The sequence below is a fragment of the Pocillopora damicornis genome, chromosome 5 (assembly GCF_964200805.1).
Source record: "Pocillopora damicornis chromosome 5, jaPocDami1.2, whole genome shotgun sequence".
Classification (NCBI taxonomy): Eukaryota; Metazoa; Cnidaria; class Anthozoa; order Scleractinia; family Pocilloporidae; genus Pocillopora; species Pocillopora damicornis.
In genome coordinates this window covers 15,215,414-15,235,618 of record NC_142674.1, presented here as the reverse complement: position 1 = coordinate 15,235,618, position 20,205 = coordinate 15,215,414, and the positions used below count along the sequence as shown (strand labels likewise).

At 39.5% G+C, this 20,205-nt stretch overlaps 1 protein-coding gene across 2 annotated transcripts; it reads left to right on the top strand.

Moving 5' to 3' along the window:
• The first annotated feature begins 9,397 nt into the window (after nucleotides 1–9,397).
• On the top strand, nucleotides 9,398–19,702 carry LOC149045571 (uncharacterized). 2 transcript variants are annotated; one of them, XM_089208387.1, is made up of 4 exons: nucleotides 9,398–9,419; nucleotides 9,658–9,820; nucleotides 18,025–18,246; nucleotides 19,441–19,702. In XM_089208387.1, the coding sequence occupies exons 2-4, from the start codon at nucleotides 9,775–9,777 to the stop codon at nucleotides 19,605–19,607; spliced, it is 435 nt and encodes a 144-aa protein (XP_089064513.1). In that variant the 5' UTR covers nucleotides 9,398–9,419; nucleotides 9,658–9,774; the 3' UTR covers nucleotides 19,608–19,702. The 2 variants fall into 2 exon arrangements, with proteins under 2 accessions (XP_089064513.1, XP_089064512.1); XM_089208386.1 differs by lacking the exons at nucleotides 9,398–9,419; nucleotides 9,658–9,820 and adding an exon at nucleotides 14,243–14,402.
• Nucleotides 19,703–20,205: the final 503 nt, after the last annotated feature.

The window sequence follows — 20,205 nt, the reverse complement described above, 5'->3', positions numbered from 1 at the left end:
GATCACTTGATAATGCAATTCAGAAGATTTCATTTGCCTAGCCATCATGGGTTATGAGCCATTATACCATGCTCTACAAACTGGTAAGTGTAAGAGGAATTTTACGAAATAAAGTTGGGATAATTTATCTATATTTTGAGGCAAAATTAATAAAATCAGTATTCCACTCGCTCTTAGTGAGAGATGATTATAGCCAACTCGGCCCTACAGGCCTGGTTGGCTCTCTGTCATCTCATATCCAACGCGCACCGGCCTCTTTTTTCAAACTTATTCGTGGATGAAAAGATGCTCGTATTGAAGGGCTCGTAACGAGGGCTTGCTCTCACGCTAGTCTAAGTTTGGAGCTGGGGCTGAACGTTGTCATATTTTGAGAAGCCTGAAAACGTTCCTGTGATGTTCTCGCATTTACAAGCTTATGAGATATTATTGTTTCAATTAATCAATACAGACGTGACCAGGAAACGTATCAAAGTTACAATTGTTTATTGTAATGTGGTATGTCGAGTTGGTTTTCACATGCTGTGCGACTTTTTATACCGCGACTAAAACTCGTGGCAAATTTTGCATAACGAAGGGTAACTAAACAGTTTTACAACGCGAAAACGCAGCTATCTTTCATGCATAATGGTTCATTATTATTTATACCACTCAGTACAAGAAAAAAAAAATAGGTCCGCAATGCGTACTTGTGTGGGATTTCATTGACAAAGTGTTTGGAAGAGATTTTTGAGCGGAAGCAAACCTGTCGCTCACTGTGAGTCAACTGTACTACAGGGGTGATATTAGGCCTTGAATCAACAGTCTGAATAGTAATTTTTGTGTGGGAATTATTTGAACAAATACAGATTCACAGGAGGGATCTGGGGTATTAACTTTTCCTTTTATCAAGCAATATGCCTTTTCTTCTCTCCCTGGAAGCTTTTTGGCGTGTTTTTGAACGTTTGGTAATCGTCTTCAACAAATAAATTACCTCTTGGTGGCTCAGGCTATTTATTTGTTTATAAGACAATACTGGAAATACTTGGAGCAGTAAATATTTTCGTAACAGTCATTGAAAAAAAATTGAAAAAATGTTTGCTACTACTTTTTAACTCGTGGATACACGATAGCGTAGAAACGAGTTCTTGTGGGCGCTCTGCGATATGCAAATTAGCGTGGACTCTTCGTAATTAGTCGTAATTAGTCGGCTTCGAACTCGAGATCTATCCTTCCGAAGAAGTAAGTCCAAAGTCGTGGCGCTATTATGATTGCACTGATCGTTGCGATGTTTATTGTCTTTACACGCCTGTTTCGACATTTACTATATTGAAATGGACTTAAAATGTTTCAGATTAGTGCTACGATCAACTTAAAAACCAAATTTGAAGCGTCTTCGAATCGTCCATGCGCTGAACATAACGAGGACCAGCGAGAATCACGAAGAGTTTGTGAGTGACAGCAAGCTGTTGACACAGAAATTCCCACGGAAACATGTACACATGACATAAAAAAAAATGGTAATTTGCAGCATTATTTCTTTCTACGCCAATTTGGGTCTTTCCGTTGTAATCGTTTCGTTTTGTTATTCTTCTATGCAAGCGTGACTGTTTTGATGGTAAGAATGAAAGATGATCGCTTTCCACAAGTCGTTGCCGAGCACGTGACTATAATCTGGCCGGTGTTGTTTTGATCAGTTGACAATCTTTTTCGCTGAAAATACAGGACGACTTCCTATTTCAAGGAATGTTTTTCCAATTAATTTCTATCGCATCGGTGTAAAAAAGTACAGGTATATGGGTGTTCTGAAAAACAAAAGGGAAATTCAAAACTACGAGAAATTGCGAGTAATCGGCCTCTTGTACTACACGCGGGTTTTTTTGGTGTAACATGCGTGTGTTTCCCGTAAGTTACAAGCACTTTACGCACGTGGGAATGCTGCAATCACGAATTTTATATTACGTGAAAGTCACGCATGTGGTTGTTTGCTCACTTCACTAATATGTTTGTTTGCTTGTTGTTGTTTTTTTTGGTATCCCGGAGTATTTCAGGAGGGGTTGCAGACTTAACTGTGGAATAATTGTTTAATGCAGGGTTGTCAATAAAGGTTGCAGTTAGAAATTAGCCAAGATGCTAAAGGAGCTGCCTTGAAATTTCAGGACTGTGTGTTATGTAGTTTATTTTTGTCTTTTGTAAATGGTTGTTAAACTGGACAACTCTTAGAAAGATGACTTCAAACTTAATTTTAAAAGGCCTGTTCTGGTACCAAATGAATAAGCAGCATTTCCTTATTAATAGTTTTGCAAGTTTCTCATTACAAATTCCTCTGAAAAAAGAGAAACAACTCTTTTCATAACTATTTACTGCTTTCTTTTGTTGCTCTCTTAACTTAAAAACAATGTACATCATGATAAAGTAATTTGTTATAGGACACCGTGAAATGAGGCCCAAACAGCTTTATGATCTGTGAAATATGTTTCTAAAACATTTGCTTGTATATCAATGTTAGATATATTTGTATATATATGATCAATTACTGTGTTGTTGTCAGTTGTATAAGTTGATATGAACTGTTTGTAGTGGTTATCCCTCACTAGTAAATTATACAAAGATCTTCTGTCTGTTTCAACAAGCCAATTTATATCAAAGTCTCTAGTAATGATATTGTTGTCTGGTGAAATGTTATTTAATACCTCAGTTATTGCTTCATAAAGTTGTCTTACAGGCACGTTTGGGGAGTGATATATCCCTATGATTGTCCAATCCTCAAACCTTGCTAACTTAATTACTGTTATTTCAACACCATGTATATTGTGACAATAGGGGTATCCAGGTAAGTATGGGATTTTACTGTACACAGCTGTACCACCATAAGACCTTGATCCATTGCTGGAATTAAGGTTATCATTACGGAAGAGAACATAACCAGCAATGTCATACATGTCATTATTATCTTGAGAATTAAATCTTGTTTCTGTGAAAATATTGATATCAGCACTTAGATAAATTAAGTCTTTACGTATATCTTCTATGTGTTTGTGAAGAGACCTTACATTAAGATAACACAGTTTAAGAAGGGAAAATGTTATGTCATGGAGAGGGAGATGCAAAGCTTAAGTTTTGAAGTTGTTCTTAATCTCTCCATCTGGATTAACAGCAATCTTGCTTTCACACAAATCAGAAATATATAGGCCTTCTATAGCAGTCACTCTACTGAGTCGCACATAATGTATGTGTGGAATAGTATTTCTGGTACTAAAATCCACAACAATTCTACTGTCAGTATCACCTTGTGACCTGTGAATTGTTTTTGCTGCTGCGGGACGCAGTGGAAATTGTTTTCTAACAACTTGTGCTGTTCTGTTTCTACCTACCACAAACTGTGTAGTCACAGGGTTTACTGGGGTCCATGTGTGTTCAATTCATTGTACATACAAATGTCTTTTTTCATTCCTTGTTTTCTGACCTACATCTGAGTGGTCAAATTGTACCCATACAATACCAGATGGTTTGGTTTGTTGATGTAACTGAACTAGTTTAACAACATTTCCAGCACCATTTGTCATGCCATCTTCGGTTCGTACATTCGTGACAAGGTGTGTTCTTTCACCCTCAGCAAAACAAAGGGTTGAGGCTAACTGTTTTGTTTTTCTTGGATCATTGGGCTTTACCAGTTGGAGCTAATAGTATAACCATGATCTGATGAAAATCATCACCAGCTGTAGTGTTATAATACTTAAGCACTGCCTGATACAAAGCTTTTGTTAAATGCGATTTGCCAACACCAGCCCCTCCACTGAGGAAGCAGTAGAAAGGGGTTTCTGAGGTTTTAATCTGATGTAAAATGTGTTAAAAAAATTCTTTTTGCTCTTTATCGGGTGTCTGGACCATTTGACGAAAATCGAAATCAGGTAATTCATTCAATATCAGTGGTTCATTATTCAGCGATGTTGATGAAATGTTGAGATAATCAGAGAGGTCATAGTTTTCACTAAAATCAGGATGTAAATCTTCATGAGATCCAATCCTTGAACGGAATTGGTCAATGGAGATCCCCATATTTACTTGTGTGCTTGAGCGAGCAACAACAATCCAACTAACTAGAAACTCAGTTTATTAAAATAGATAACACTCTTGACAGTTCAAGGCAAACAATAGTTTCTTTCAGTTTGTGACACTTTGAGACACTCGTGAGACATTTTGAGACACTCGTGAGACACTTTGAGACACCCTGAGACTCTTTGAAGCGCAACCCGCACAAATACATTCAAGCCGACAAATGTTGGCTTGCGAGAGTATAATGACTCCTTTCAATCTGACACAACCCGCACCGAAGGTCCAAGCCGATAAATGTTGGCTTGTGAAAGCGTAAAAGCTCCTGTGCAACCTGCACTGAACACAAGCCGCGTTTCAGCGTGTTGACTTACGTGAAAAAATCTTCTGTTATAGACACCTGAAGAAATAACGAAACAAACGCCTCAGATTATGAAAGAAAGAACACAAACCAGGTGTACAAACGGGGCGACCCTAAAAGCCGGAACGGTGGAATGGTGGAATGGCGGAATGGCGGAATGGTGGAATGGTGGAATGGTAGAATGGTGGAATGGTGGAATGGTGGAATGGCGGAATGGCGGAATGGCGGAATGGCGGAATGGCGGAATGGCGGAATGGCGGAAAATGACCCCAAATCCTAAAACACGGAACGGCGGAAAATGACCCCAAATCCTAAAACGCGGAACGGCGGAAAATGACCCCAAATCCTAAAACGCGGAACGGCGGAAAATGACCCCAAATCCTAAAACACGGAACGGCGGAAAATGACCCCAAATCCTAAAACGCGGAACGGCGGAAAATGACCCCAAATCCTAAAACACGGAACGGCGGAAAATGACCCCAAATCCTAAAACATGGAACGGCGAAAAATGACCTCAGATCCTAAAACATCGAACGGCGGAAAATTACCCCAATGAGATCACAGGCGGCCCAAGCTCACGTCTCGAGAAAAAGTCAACGATGAATTCATGAACGCGTCACGCGTTGTGTGACTCGGTGTTAAGTTACGGGAGGAACCGTTGAAAATTTGAACACTTTATAAGGAATAGTATGGGGAACGAAATATGGTCGATTTACAACGATAAATATTTCGAAATATGAATATTTTACATGTAAAATCAATAAAAACTTACTCATGCCCCGTGTTATATCCGTCGTAGTTTCTAGCGATTTCTGCTGTTTTAAGCTTGCTTTACCACCACTGGATAACAGTGATCGGTCTATGAACAGTCTGTGCAATCGTGGCTACGAGGCCATAATTACCGTATTTTCTCGAATAAGCGCTCACCCCCAACGCCTGCAGACTCAACTACAGCACAATCAATGCAGGTTAATAATCTCCTATTAAGAGCCCCCCTCGATTAAGTTCCCTCCTTGTAAGAGCCCCTTCTTTTAGCCAAAAATTTAGATGAGCGCTCGGGTGCTTATTCGAGGAAATGCAGTACTTTTCAAGCCCGCTCGGCTCAGTTTGGTTTATAATGATAGAAAAGTAATAGTATTTCAAATACCTCGGAGTTTGTGTTTTTATGTAAGCAATTGTAGAAAAAGTTTTCGCTTGAGTCGACCATTGTTTATGTTATAAGACGAAACATGTGTGAACATGATTCGTAGACAGGTCCCGTTAATGTTAGTTATTGCTGAAATTATTTCCAGTTTTTTTAAATCAACATCATTCTCACTTTTAAATTAAGCAACCGTGTGGCATATTTTGTCTAAAAATTCACTCATTATTATTATTAGGGTTAGTTGGTGAAACCTGTGTTAAGAGGACTGACATTGACAGGTCCCGTTAATATTAGATAATGGTATTCCTCGTTGATTTAAGCTCGATATATTTTCACTGATAATGTCGGAGTTTTAGTTAAGATTGCGTTAACAAGAAGTAAGTCAACGCTTGTGATTGCATCACTGCATGTGGACAAAGTCAAACCCTGACAGGCCTAATGTCAATTTTACTCAAAAAAGAGAGGTTGATAAATTAGTTAATGGACATCCACAGCGTGATATTAAACATTGTGAAGTTATCCTCCTAAGGGGAAATTAGTGTGGGTACACTTGATTTTTATTTGGCTCTCTTGATCCTTTGGCCTTGCCTATAATTCCTTCTTTTAGGCTTTGGGTTAATTTTCCGCCATGCCGTCTTTTAGGAGTTGCTGCTAGCAAATGACTGGAAAAAATGGGGTCAAATCCAAGGGAAATTGGGTCTTGTTCGAGTAAGTGGGGGTTTCGAGTTCGAGTTCAGGATCTATTCTCACCATGCAAATTAGAAGAATTAGTGAAATGGCCTCTTTTTTGTTTAGAAAGTTTATTTCTTCTGCTGATATGTAAGCCGTAAATTTCACAGTAGGATGGTAGTGTTTTTGACACCTGGTCGCGAAGAAATTCTTCAAATTCTTCTTGACGGCTTCCTTCTGCTAATTTTCTTTTGTCTTTTCACGCCATGAGAAATTCCCATGCGCGTGACACCCTGCAAACCTCTCTTCAATTAGTGTTACTCAAGTCCCAAAACTTACTCGTGGATGAAAAAACGCTCGTATTGAAGGGCTCGTAACGAGGGCTTGCTCTCACGCTAGTCTAAGTTTGGAGCTGGGGCTGAACGTTGTCATATTTTGAGAAGCCTGAAAACGTTCCTGTGATGTTCTCACATTTACAAGCATATGAGATATTATTGTTTCAATACATCAATGCAGACGTGACCAGGAAACGTATCAAAGTTATAATTGTCTATTGTAATGTGGTATGTCGAGTTGGTTTTCACATACTGTGCGACTTTTTATGCCGCGACAAACTCATGGCAAATTTTGCATAATAAAAGAGAACTAAACAGGTTTACAACGCGAAAACGCAGCTATCTTTCATGCATAATGGTTCATTATTATTTATACCACTCAGTAAAAGAAAAAAAATTAGTAACACTTAATTTTAGTCACGCGCGTTATCGTCGTGAGGATAAATGAGCCAAGCGCTTGGTGTCTTTGTACAAAATTTGTGCAACATGCCCTGGCATCCGTTCCGTGTTTTAGGATTTGGGGTCATTTTCCGCCGTTCCGTGCTTTAGGATTTGGGGTCATTTTCCGCCGTTCCGTGCTTTAGGATTTGGGGTCATTTTCCGCCGTTCCGCCATTCCGCCATTCCGCCATTCCGCCATTCCGCCATTCCGCCATTCCGCCATTCCGTCATTCCGCCATTCCGCCATTCCGCCATTCCGCCATTCCGCCATTCCGCCATTCCGCCATTCCGCCATTCCGCCATTTCGCCATTCCACCATTCCACCATTCCACCATTCCACCGTTCCGGCTTTTAGGGTCGCCCTAAGAGGACAGAATGCTCTTCTCAATTAACAATCGGTTCATAAGTCAGCGTGCGTTCATCGAGATATGAAGACGCGGGAAGTTTGGAGAGCACGAAAGATGCGTAAGAGTTGCTCGAGGCGTAGCCGAGAGCAACTCTAGCTTTTTGAGTGCTCTTCAAACTTACCAAGGGCTTCATATCTCGATGAACACACAGCTGACGTATTAATTGTTTTATAATATTTTCAACCCAATGGAAAAATTTTTTTTCTCGAGCGATTTGCACGCTCGCGCAATTGAATTGGATTAGACAAATTTACCAGCGATGTTATAATAACATACGAAAGATCGTTCATAAAGATGTTGAATAAGGGGCCGAGGATAGATCCATGTGTTACATCATTAGATATAGAATGCCAATTCGAAAGTGTGTCCCTCACTGTCACTCTTTGGAATCGATTTGATAAGTGGTCTTTCATCAGAGTAGCTGTTGCTTCGTCAGCTCCTTATTCCCTCAAAGCAATCAGTTCGTGAGGTAAGGATTCAAACGCCTTCGACAAGTCCATAGAGACCAGTCCGATCGTTCTGTGGTTATCAATTTCTTTTTTCCGTTTTTCAGTTAAGGCTAAGAAGTGCCTATATCAGCAGTGATATTTCCTAAGCAAACACAAAATATGGTCTTATTCGGCAATGAATAAGTTTTTCGCAAACTTTTGATAAAGGTGGCTAACATAGATTTATTTTTTAAGAATATATACAAGGATTTCTACGAATTTACTGAAAAAAAAGGTAACTCAAAAAGTGTTTCACCTATTCGGAGTCAATACCGCACTCGCAAATAGGCGACGCACAATTATTAATTTTGATGAAATATTCTCTAAGACAAGAAAGCAAAAGTCGGATCAATATCAGTATCTGGGCAACTTTTGTCTAACGCGTGATTAACAGATTCACGCCTTGTAAAAGAACAACCATCGTAACTTATTGCAAGTATGCGGAAAGATGATTGACCCACTGCGCCAAGTGAGCATATTCGCATATTCACAGAGGCTCGCTGTGGTTGAACTTAAAGGAAGATGAAAATAATATATTCCTCTTTAAACGATACCTTTACGCCAAAAATAACGGTAAAGTTTCCGCACAGCCCCATACTATTGTAAAACAAATCTGTTTTCCCAACGGAAATGTATTGTTTTTGTAATTGTTTCCTCTGTTCAAGAACTGAATGCATAATGTACGATGGGGCTGTGCGGAAATTTTACCAAAATAACTTTTGGGTTAAAAAGGTTTTAACTAAAAAAAAAATGGCTTTTAGTTTCTATTTTTATTTCTTTATTTTGTTATTACAACAACTTAATGGTTTCACAGGTTAAGCTGGATTCCGCGGTCCGCTGATCTGATTTAAGAAATTCCATACATGACTGTCATATGTTCACAGTCACCGATTCTTTACGTCACGTGTTAATTAAGAACCAACATCAATGTTGGCTTGTTAGCTCAGTTGGTAGAGCACTATACCGGTGTCGTAGAGGTCATGGGTTCAAATCCCGTACAGGCCTGAATTTTTATGTGTCAGGCCTAATTTTTACCACTGCCTAAGTAGTGTTCGGTAATGCGAAGATCGCTTTTATATTCAATTCTTAAATCGCAGTTCACACGTATGATTTTCCTATACATTCACAGGACTACTTAAAAAAATTCAGGCCTAAAAAATGCAGTGAAACCGAGGTTGTTATGGTTCAGTGAAGCCTTTTAGTGGCTCCGCCTTCCGTAGGTATTTCTGCTCTCTTCTACAATGCGTTATTGTGGTATAATAACACTTGACTTGTACGTCGTGTAATCTTTTCGCATTTCACTCTTTACTCGGCGGCGTGGTTACTCTAAATCCCGCAAAAACGGCTTTGAAAAGAATATTTAAATGTTCGTGATAAAGTTGGGGTTTTTAACGAGTTTCTGTTCATTTACGATATTTGTTTCCTTATTTACAGTGTCCCCAATTAGCACAGCAGTGCTAAATACACTGACACTTAAATAAAGTTATTATTATTATTATTATTATTATTATTATTAAAGTACAGAACATTGCGCCGTGGTACAAAGGTCAGTAAAAATGTACTCACACTCTGCAAAACATCAATTGCACCTCGAACATTGTTTCTTTCTGCATTCAGATCTTGTTTGTTGCCATGTTTAAAATTTTTTTTTCTTATTCATGCTGCTTACAGTCAAGTGAGCGAAACTAAGGTTAAAGAGTTTAGCCTTTTTACCGAACCTTTACTGATTTCCATAAAAGAGTGGTTTATTTTTATTTATCATTTAATGATCGACATTTTGACAGACGTCCATCAAAGTCAGCAGGTAAGCTCAGAAAGACTTCGCCGCACCTCAAATTGGGAGCTGTCTCCATTCTCCGATCTGAATCTTTCCGCAAACTATCGAGGTTGACAAAGTAACCATGAATTCACTACTGCTATGTTTGCTTGTTGTGTTGCTGCCATGTGGTAAGTAATTCAAGAAACCTTTTGTTGAGCTTTGTAAAATTTCTGAGTTGCATGCAAATTTAGTTCACTTTAGAAATACGCACATATTCCTTCACGAGCAATCGACTGCTTCTTCGTGCAATTCGATAGTGCTTTCCGAATGGATTTTTCACAGAAATATACCGACTGTAGAACATACTTAACTGTCGTAAATCGTCATAACGTTCTTACATGTGATGATCTCTTTGAGCAAGCTCCTATATTGCTTGTGAGCAACTGATTACTAATAGCGGTGGAATTTTGAGGCATGGAACTCTCTTGCACCTAATGAAATTCTGGCATTTTGTGAGTCTCTCTTCAGATGTTGATCACGGCCTCGATATTTTCTTGTTTTGTAATTTTTAAAGCTAACAGAAACATGAGTTCTTCCCAACGAGTCATTTATGAGTAAACTCTCCGCCCTTTACATGTTCTTTGCACTAGAGCACGCTATAAAACATTGCCGAATCAAACCACTTAATTTTTTAAGGAAAATAAAACGGTCTACCATGATCTATTAGCCATACAAAGGAAACAAAGAACTTGTAGCTTCTTTACTCACGAGAAATTCTTCTCTAATAAGAAGAAATGAAATTTAAAATTTCAAAGAGCAATGTATTGAATATTTCACTCGTGGGTGCTTCAGGGCAAGCGCCTCGTGATGCAACTATCATGTGACAAATTCTTCCCCCAAACGATAAGATTTTCCTACTGAAAATGCTCTGTATTGCAAAAAAAATATGTGGGTTAAGAGTTTGTGAAAAGAATTACTTTTGCTATCTAATGTACGAATTATCCGAACGTATGCATATTGTAGACTTACTCGCTAGGTTGTCGACGCCGTAATCTTAAGAATCGTCCAGATATTCAGACCAAAAAACATTGAACACTCTAAGCAGGTTTGCACGAGGCCCTTTTTGGATATTCCTGACTTCCGATCGATTTATTATTTGAGACCGTGCCCGTGCAGACCAGAGAGGCGTTCATCGAGCAGGTGTTCTTTTGATAGATTGTGACTGTTAATAATTCTACTCTGAGTTAATTAGTCTTTGTTACACAAACCTGCCTACAAAATTAAGATATGTGACTTACAACTTAGTTGGCATATTCTTTGACTACAGAAATATTCTTGTTGTGGATAAAGACATATATTCTCGCTCTGACGAAGGCTTACGACCTAAAGACTTCAACGCCTTAAACACCCTAAACACCCACGGAGCCATTTGACTAGCGATACAACTTGTGACGTTTTATATCGCACATGAGCCGTTTTCAGTGGCCAATTTACGTTATCAACTTAGTTGATAATACTAAATTGCTCTAAATTACCCTGTTATACTCTATCACAAACGCAGCACCACAGTTTCTTTAGAAACTTATTCCCTTATAAATCCAGTGACTCGCATGATGTTAGATTCTGATGGAAGATATATGCAAAGAATCTCAAATATGACTGCATGAATATTGACCCTTACCTTTCACTGTCGAGATCTCAATTTCAATTATTCTTTTTTTTTGCCGTACTTTCCTTATGATATTATAGGAAAATTCATTACCTGACGAGTTAATTCCGCGTTAAATCGCACGCGAGAACCGATATCGCACGAATCACGAAGCGTAATGTTTACTAGATACTTCATTTCGTTGACCAATTAGAATGTGAGATTTTATTCAATTATGCGATTTTAATCTGAACAATTTCTCGTAGTTTGTGGTCTTCATTAGGCCTGTTTACATGGAGGTGGGAACCCCAGATAGGTGAGGTAACCCACCTAGCCGTGGTCAAAAATAAAACGCGTTTAAATGCAATCTTACAACCGCGAGGTGCTGGGGTGAGGTTTCTTGAGGTTGTTGTTGCGCTTGCAATTAGAGAGTTTGAACACTGACGTCCCAAGCTCACATCTCGAGAAAGACGAAAGATTAGCTCTCGGACATGTATATATTTATTCATGAAAGTGTCACGCGTTGTGTTACGCGGTGTTAGGTTACGCGAGGAATCGTAGACTTAATGCGTTATAAGGAATTGTTTGGTAAACGAAATATGGTCGATTTTCAACGCTAAATATTCGGAAATGTGAACATTTTTACACTCATTGTGTGTCCGTTGCGGTTTCTGGTGATTTCTGCCATGAGACGGCTAGGAAATGCACAATGTTTTAAAACATTCGTGTTTAGCTTCTGCGCTTTTCGCCATAAGGGACCGGTCATTATTTATCGCCTGGGGGGGGTCGGAGTATTTAGGGGGGGATCACATGGTTTTTTGAAGACCTTTAGGGGGGATCAGCCGTAATTGACAAGCATAATGGGGGGGATCAGACCAAAAAAAAAGGAATTTTAGGTCGCGCCGGGACCCCGGGTGATTGCATGGATATCTATCAGACGGAATCGACGGGCAGGACACCAGATGATTACCTTCCAAGAAAATGTATTAAAGATCTGTACGAGGAACATTCTGACAGTATCAGAGACGATCAGGATACCATGAAGAGCTTCTGCTCAAAATATAATGTGGAAGAGAAGCACGTCATTGCATATGTTAATCATTTGAAGGATATTGAGATCCGAAAGGACATCAGAACAAGAGCAGCTCAGGAGCGAAGAAGGCAAGAGGCCGAACGAACGTACAAGGACTTTCAATGGGATAACCTCATCGAGGGTGGCAAAGTTGAAAAGTTGCGGGTAAGAGAACTAGACCTGTATCTCAACAAGCATGGTTTGACGACTGTGGGTCGGAAACTTGACAAAGTGAAGGCCATTCGATGTCACTATTACCGACAGAATAAAGAGACTGTGATAACAGAAGAACTGTCGAGTGATGAAGATGACGTGGAATCCGAGGATGAAGAATCCGAAAGTGGAGAGGCAGAGAGCGACGATGACTATGTTTTCGTGGATTTGGATGAACAGCCTGAGATTGGCACTTCCTCGACAATTCAGTTCGTATCTGACGAGCAAATATTTACCGTTGTGGTTCAAGGTCCATGAGACGTAAGTACCACTATTAAAATATCACTTGCATATTCAAAAAGTTATTTGGCGGTGGCTGGGAGAAAAGGGGGGGGGGGGATCATGAAACTTTCCACTACCGATAAGGGGGGATCTCTAAAAAACTAGATACTCTACGGGGGGATCAGGTAAATGCTCCGATGTGACAACAAAAATACTCCGACCCCCCCCAGGCGATAAATAATGACCGGTCCCTAAGCGCAACCTGGACTCGGCGGGTTACCCCATCTTGAGACGTTTACATGACAAATTTGTCACCCCGGCTGACGGGGTTACCCCACCTGGCAGACCGGGTAACCCGCCTTGGCGGGTTATCCCACCTATCTGTAAACGTGATCAAGATAAAATAAGAGATTATATGGAAAGGCGGGTTACCTCAACTACCTCCATGTAAACAGGCCCTTATTCTCGGTAATCTTCTCATTAGACGTGTCGGTGTGTATTGTCTCTAGGTATTTTTCGAGTTTTGATGAAAAAACAACGCGTAAATGTACCCACAGACAGCCCAAGTTCACGCCATGAGAAAAAGCCAACGACTAATTCATAAAATGTCACGCGTTGTGTGACTCGGGGTTGAGCTACGAGAGTAAATATTTCGAAATATAAACATTTTACACTTAAAATGTATAAAAAATTTACTCACATCCTGTGTGTCCGTTGTAGTTTCTGGCGATATCTGCCGTTTTAAGCTTGCTTTTCCATCATTGTTATTCCTGTCAGAAGTCTTTTGACAGGAATAACAGTGATGGAAAAGCAAGCTTAAAACGGCAGAAATCGCCAGAAACTACAACGGACACAAGCGTTCTACAGCGATGCGTGAGCACAAATTTCCAATGAAACGCTTGTTTACTAGATAATCTACGCGCTTGACGCCCTGAATGCCTGATCAGATACATCTGTGTGCACGAGTACAGTGACATATTTAAAAAAAAAAGTAAATTTGAATTTTGGGATTTATTGTCGCAGTTGTAAACGCTCTCATAGTGGACCGTTCTTCGCTTTTCGTAGAACAGACATGTCTTGCTGTCAACCGTACAGAGGCTAGATTGAGTCGAAACGCGCTGGGGAAGGGGGAAACTTTTCCACCCCTTGCCCAAAGCCGATAGCGCTTCGTGCCTAAAAAACGCTTAAAATTTCACCTGTCTCGCCAGTTACGCTTTGCAGTAAATTTAATATGGCCGCGACTGTTGTTTGCCTATTTCGGGCACGTGACTAATCTATGACATACCGAGCTACCGAGATCTATTTTTTCCATTTGTAAGCAAGTGCTACCTGCGTTTATTAAAGTTTCTAAAAGCTCAAAGCTAAAAGTGCCTTATAATATAAAACGAAGCCAGACTATATCGGACAAAGCTCAACTGCTTACCTTGGCCGAGGTAATCCAACAGCTTACATCTATACCCAAATACAATAGCCCTTGCATTTCATGGGGAATTAGTTCCCTGTAATATTTCGATCATTCTCTTGTCAATTCTCACAGCAAACCAACGAAGAACCATGGAAACTTTTTTCAGGTCAATTTTCGTTACTCTTTTCGCGTTGTGTATCACACCATCTGGTGAGTACATTTTCCCAAGCATTATTTTTATTTCCACACCATGTGCGGTTTACGTGTTTATCTGTATGCCCGATTGAAAAGCTTTAGGGACCGGTCATTATTTATCGCCTGGGGGGGGTCGGAGTATTTAGGGGGGGATCACATGGTTTTTTGAAGACCTTTAGGGGGGATCAGCCGTAATTGACAAGCATAATGGGGGGGATCAGACCAAAAAAAAAGGAATTTTAGGTCGCGCCGGGACCCCGGGTGATTGCATGGATATCTATCAGACGGAATCGACGGGCAGGACACCAGATGATTACCTTCCAAGAAAATGTATTAAAGATCTGTACGAGGAACATTCTGACAGTATCAGAGACGATCAGGATACCATGAAGAGCTTCTGCTCAAAATATAATGTGGAAGAGAAGCACGTCATTGCATATGTTAATCATTTGAAGGATATTGAGATCCGAAAGGACATCAGAACAAGAGCAGCTCAGGAGCGAAGAAGGCAAGAGGCCGAACGAACGTACAAGGACTTTCAATGGGATAACCTCATCGAGGGTGGCAAAGTTGAAAAGTTGCGGGTAAGAGAACTAGACCTGTATCTCAACAAGCATGGTTTGACGACTGTGGGTCGGAAACTTGACAAAGTGAAGGCCATTCGATGTCACTATTACCGACAGAATAAAGAGACTGTGATAACAGAAGAACTGTCGAGTGATGAAGATGACGTGGAATCCGAGGATGAAGAATCCGAAAGTGGAGAGGCAGAGAGCGACGATGACTATGTTTTCGTGGATTTGGATGAACAGCCTGAGATTGGCACTTCCTCGACAATTCAGTTCGTATCTGACGAGCAAATATTTACCGTTGTGGTTCAAGGTCCATGAGACGTAAGTACCACTATTAAAATATCACTTGCATATTCAAAAAGTTATTTGGCGGTGGCTGGGAGAAAAGGGGGGGGGGGATCATGAAACTTTCCACTACCGATAAGGGGGGATCTCTAAAAAACTAGATACTCTACGGGGGGATCAGGTAAATGCTCCGATGTGACAACAAAAATACTCCGACCCCCCCCAGGCGATAAATAATGACCGGTCCCTTAGCGCTGCCAAAGTCACCGTAGAAACTTGAAAATCAAAGGTTGCAATTCTTGAGAGAGGACAGATAAAGAAAAAATTTTGTAGATGTAACAAAAGCGAAAACAAAATATCTTTTTTTTAATGTAAACGATTTTGGTCCCTTCAACGCGGAGACGTTTATTTTGTTTGCTGGTCTGGCTTTACCAGGTTCGGGAAACCAGGTATAAATTCGCAGTTTCGACTTCTTAGTAAATATTACGCAGAAGAGAGGAAGGAAGGTTTTGAATTTTTTCTAATTTCGTGAACGCAAGCAAATAGAGATTGCAAATATATTTGCAGTTTCAAATAAGTCAGGTCAAAACAAAAGGATAAAACTCCTTACAGCAGCACTTAGAAAAACATTCAGGCCCAGTTCGAACTTAACAGGAGACGAACTTAACCATGCGATTTAATTTCATGTTAAATTCGTTCAACTGAATTTTGACCAACCAACACCCACTGTCCGTCTGGTACAGAGATATAGAACGTGTTAAAATTGACTGTGGGATCTTTTGCTCTAAAATATTATTTTTTCGACGCAGCAAGTTCGACAATTGACCCAGCGGTCGAACTTAATCCGTTTGGGTCGACCAAAATTTCAATTTAATTCGTCTCATGTGAAGTGTGACGTTTTAACGGGGCCTTAGTTCCCGTCAAGATAATTTTTTCTGCTTTTCGTCTGTATTAATTTTGTTTTTCATTTTCGCTATGTAATCACATATTTATTTTCTAAGTTGAGCGACACGGTTAGCCAAACGCAATATGCAATGACCAAGTAGTGAATTGCATAACGGTGGCGTGTTCCAACCGAATTCTCGATAATAAATGCCACCGAAGTAAAATGTAAACAAAGACGGGAGGATAAATTACTCTTCTTATTCAAGAAAATGACTCGTATTCAACGGTCGCCTCTTTTATGCACTAAAATTTAGCCCTTTTGTAAACCAAAATTTACATTAAGCTGACTCTAAAGACATGTTAAAGTAGACCTTTTTACTTTTAAGAAAACTTTGTAAAATCGTGAAAAATTCGGCTCTTGAAATAGCGTTCAATGTCATTCTGCCAGATTTCTCTTTGAATTCTTGTCCAACATATCAGGTGGGTCTCTCTAAGGGTTAGTTATTAGTGTTATAGACAATATGACTTAGTTAATAAATCTTCAAGTCAGCTCAAGGATTCATAAAACATGTTATCTGTGCCGGATTGATGATAGACCCTGTAGTTGACTTGTTGTACCGTTGCTTGGTGATAGAAGTCGGCAGAAATGTGACGAATTTCGAACATCGAAGCCACTCTAAGTTTTTCATCAAAAGTATCCTCAAAAGACACGGAAAACAAAGGAGTCTCTTAATGTTCAAGTGCGCATGTCTTCATTTGATTTGCAAATAGGTAATCGCGTGTTGTCAATACACTGTCATGCGGCTTCTCGTACGTTTGTGTGTCAGTCAGTGAATGTTATCGCGTGTTGTCAACTATATAGTACATATGCCCGTGTGAGGGGGGGGGGGAGGGGGGAGAAGAGATGTTTAAGCTTCGTTCGAACTGATTGGCTGATGAAATCTGGGCCGAATAAAGTCACGTATTCTCCTTTTGTTGTGGGGATGTGGGTATGTACTGACCCAAAATGTTTAGTCTATTAGCCATTCTTGTTTGTAAATGGGAGTAGATTTTCATCAAATGTCAATGTTTAACTTAAGGACACATTCCCGAAAAAAGATTTTTCAGTGAACAATACTATAAATAAATACAATAGAGTTGATTAAAATATATATATATACATATATGCTCACTAGTTTTTCTAGTTTGAGCACTCTGGCATGGCTTAGATGATCCCACATATGTGAGATCACTTGGGGTGGCTATATAGTCTTACCTCCTTCCTAGCATCAGCACTGCACTGATGAGGCCCAGAAGGCCGAAACAGTACTGTCTGCAGTTAGTTATATATATATATATATATATATATATATATATATATATATATATATATATATGTACATATATACAATGTGACAAATGTCTGAAAGTATGATACAACTTTTCTTGATTTAAAAACTCGTCAAACATCTTCATTTTAAAATTTTCTCAAAGTTTGCGGGACTCTTACGCAGTTTGATATGATTTCAAGGCAAATACGAGGGCGTATAAATGTATTTTCGACTTCGATTGAAAGATACAAAAGGAATCGTCCCAACCAAATGTCTTCGCACTGAATTTTCAAGTGAACTTTTAGAATTTTCGACTGATTTAGTAAATGTAAATGATTTTCGATGATATTGGATGATGTTGGATGACGTTGGAGTGTTGAATGATACTGGAAAATATCGCATGATGTTAAATGAAATTGCATGATGTTGGATAATATTGCATGGTGTTGGATGATATAGCATGATATTGGATGATACCGCATTATCTTAGATGGTATTGGATAATGATGATGGTAAATAATTAAAGAAATACAAAAATAACCAAGGGACCTCTCAGAGTCTAATCTTCTCAACCTTATCCAACAGCACTAGCACTAAAATGTAACGTGTGTACCAACCTACCAGCCCAAGCGGGAATCTCGGGAAAACCCTGCTCTACTCCAGATGTCATGGAGTGTCCCTTTGGTATGGATAGGTGTATGACCATAGACGGTGAAATATCGATTCCTGGTGCTGGTTCTTTGGAATTCACAGTGAAAAACTGTTCAAACAATGCACTCATATGTGCACCGGACGGCCTAGCCAACAGTGAGTAAAACATTTATGTTTACAGTAAACGAGTTGCCAATAATCAGGTCATTGTGTTATGCGCAAGGGTTTCTGCAAGGGGGGCAAACATAGTTAGTTTCCAGAAGGAAATGTACGGCGTAAAGTCCATGGTTTCGACGTCCGATAAATATTCAAAACTCGAGGAGGCAATTCTATCAGTACATATTTCATCGATATTCAAATATAATCTTACACTTTCTTAGTATCAACATTGTCTAAATCCATTTCTGAAAATAAGGCGGCGATTTCGATTCTTTTCTTCTAAAATCGTTTTTTTGGACGTCGAAACAGCTTGGTAATACTTGAAACCTTTGGGTAAACACATAGATCCGACTACTGACAATTCATGTAGTAAGTGCATTAAACCGTAGTTAAATTCTCATCAAAGTATGATTTTTTTTTTCCGTCTTGCCACCAGATTTGCACCCTTACACCCTAGCCGCTGCATGCATATTCTTCCCGCTCCTCTCTCTACATTTCATTTGGTACAGTGGAACCTCGATTATCCGGACTATTCGATTATCCGGACTCTTTTCTCTGGTCCCAATCTTTTCATGAATATTAATAAGTTGTGATCTGGAAAACTCAAAGTCGCAAAAAGCCCAATAATTCTTTCAAAAGTCTATGGAAACAGCATATTACCCTTTGCGCTTTTTAAAATTCATAAGTGCGACGAGCAGAAATATTCTGATGCGTTCAGCTGATATCTGATTGGCTCAATTGTTTTGTTGCCAAGGGAATTTCATGCTTAGTAAGTTCCTTCCGCGTGGGTTATGTAAACACACGAGCGATCGATCGTAAACTCAAATCAAAAACATGCTTACGAAGCGAAATCGAGCCGTTCTATCGATTAAAGATAAGCAGATAATTATTTCACATTTCTATCTCATTAATATTCAAATTTTTGATTATCCGGACTCTCGATTATCCGGACTATTTACCGAGGTCCCGACGAGTCCGGATAATCGAGGTTCGACTGTACTGATCATTTCCTTTATTCTCATGACCTTAATGGTTGATTCAATCATCCTACCGTGAGGAGAAATAAGACACTGGTCACTCCTACATGGTAAAAAGGTTACGTAGGGTCGCTGAGCTTTTCCTTGACGTTCCACGATACTTTTAAATCATTTTTTTTTCTTTTTTTCTTTTTCTTTTTTTTTTTTTTAACAGTCTGCAACATTCTCAACACGACCGGGCTTACGTCTTCTTGTACAACGGATTGCTGTGAGGGAGACAATTGCAACGGAGTCTCTGGAGCTGAAGCCGCTGGTCTGTCAGTCTGGCTTGCAAGCTTCTCCGCCATTTTGATGGCCCTGCACAAGAACTTTCTCAATTGATTTGTGAACTCAAAGTAGTTAAATATTCGTTTTGTTTTCGAGTTTGGCAAGAAACTGTTGAGAACACGAGATAAAATCAATCTTTGAAAAACAAACTTTTGTTACAGTTTTGTGCAGGATTTTTGATTACCTTACTAAGGGCCCTGGCGCACTAGGCAAATTTTGAGAAAAAAAATTTGTCATCAGTTCAGTGAGACAAGTGCACTTGGTGTTTTTTTATCCCACCAAAGTTACATATTTTTTCAGGCGTGAAATCTGACAGAGTTTTCAATTTACAAACCACCATTTTAAGGAATACGTCAATCAATGGGTCCTTCCCTCTTAAAAAAAAATAGAACTTCTCGAGGAAATTCTTGACAAGTTTCAAGTTCCTGAGCCTCGGCTTGATCCTGTCACCCCTAAAGCAAACCTGAAAAGCTTTTCCCTGTTTTCCGTAGAAGAAGTTTGTAAGAATGTTCGAGAATCGTCTGAAAATCGTCTGGTGCTTCCAGTCTGTTAGTTCCTGTTTCCACACCCTATAATCAGTATGCATATTCTCCATACTGCTCTTTATACATTTCCTAAGGTGCTGACGAGGAGAATTTGTTTACAAATCAAA

What these genes read in the sequence shown, in the direction of transcription:
- LOC149045571 (XM_089208386.1), top strand. Translation starts at nt 14,342, where the DNA reads ATGGAAACTTTTTTCAGGTCAATTTTCGTTACTCTTTTCGCGTTGTGT. An exon ending in GTTGTGTATCACACCATCTG is followed by an intron (nt 14,403 to 18,024) that starts GTGAGTACATTT and finishes CTTATCCAACAG; the next exon opens with CACTAGCACTAAAATGTAAC. An exon ending in ACCGGACGGCCTAGCCAACA is followed by an intron (nt 18,247 to 19,440) that starts GTGAGTAAAACA and finishes TTTTTTTAACAG; the next exon opens with TCTGCAACATTCTCAACACG.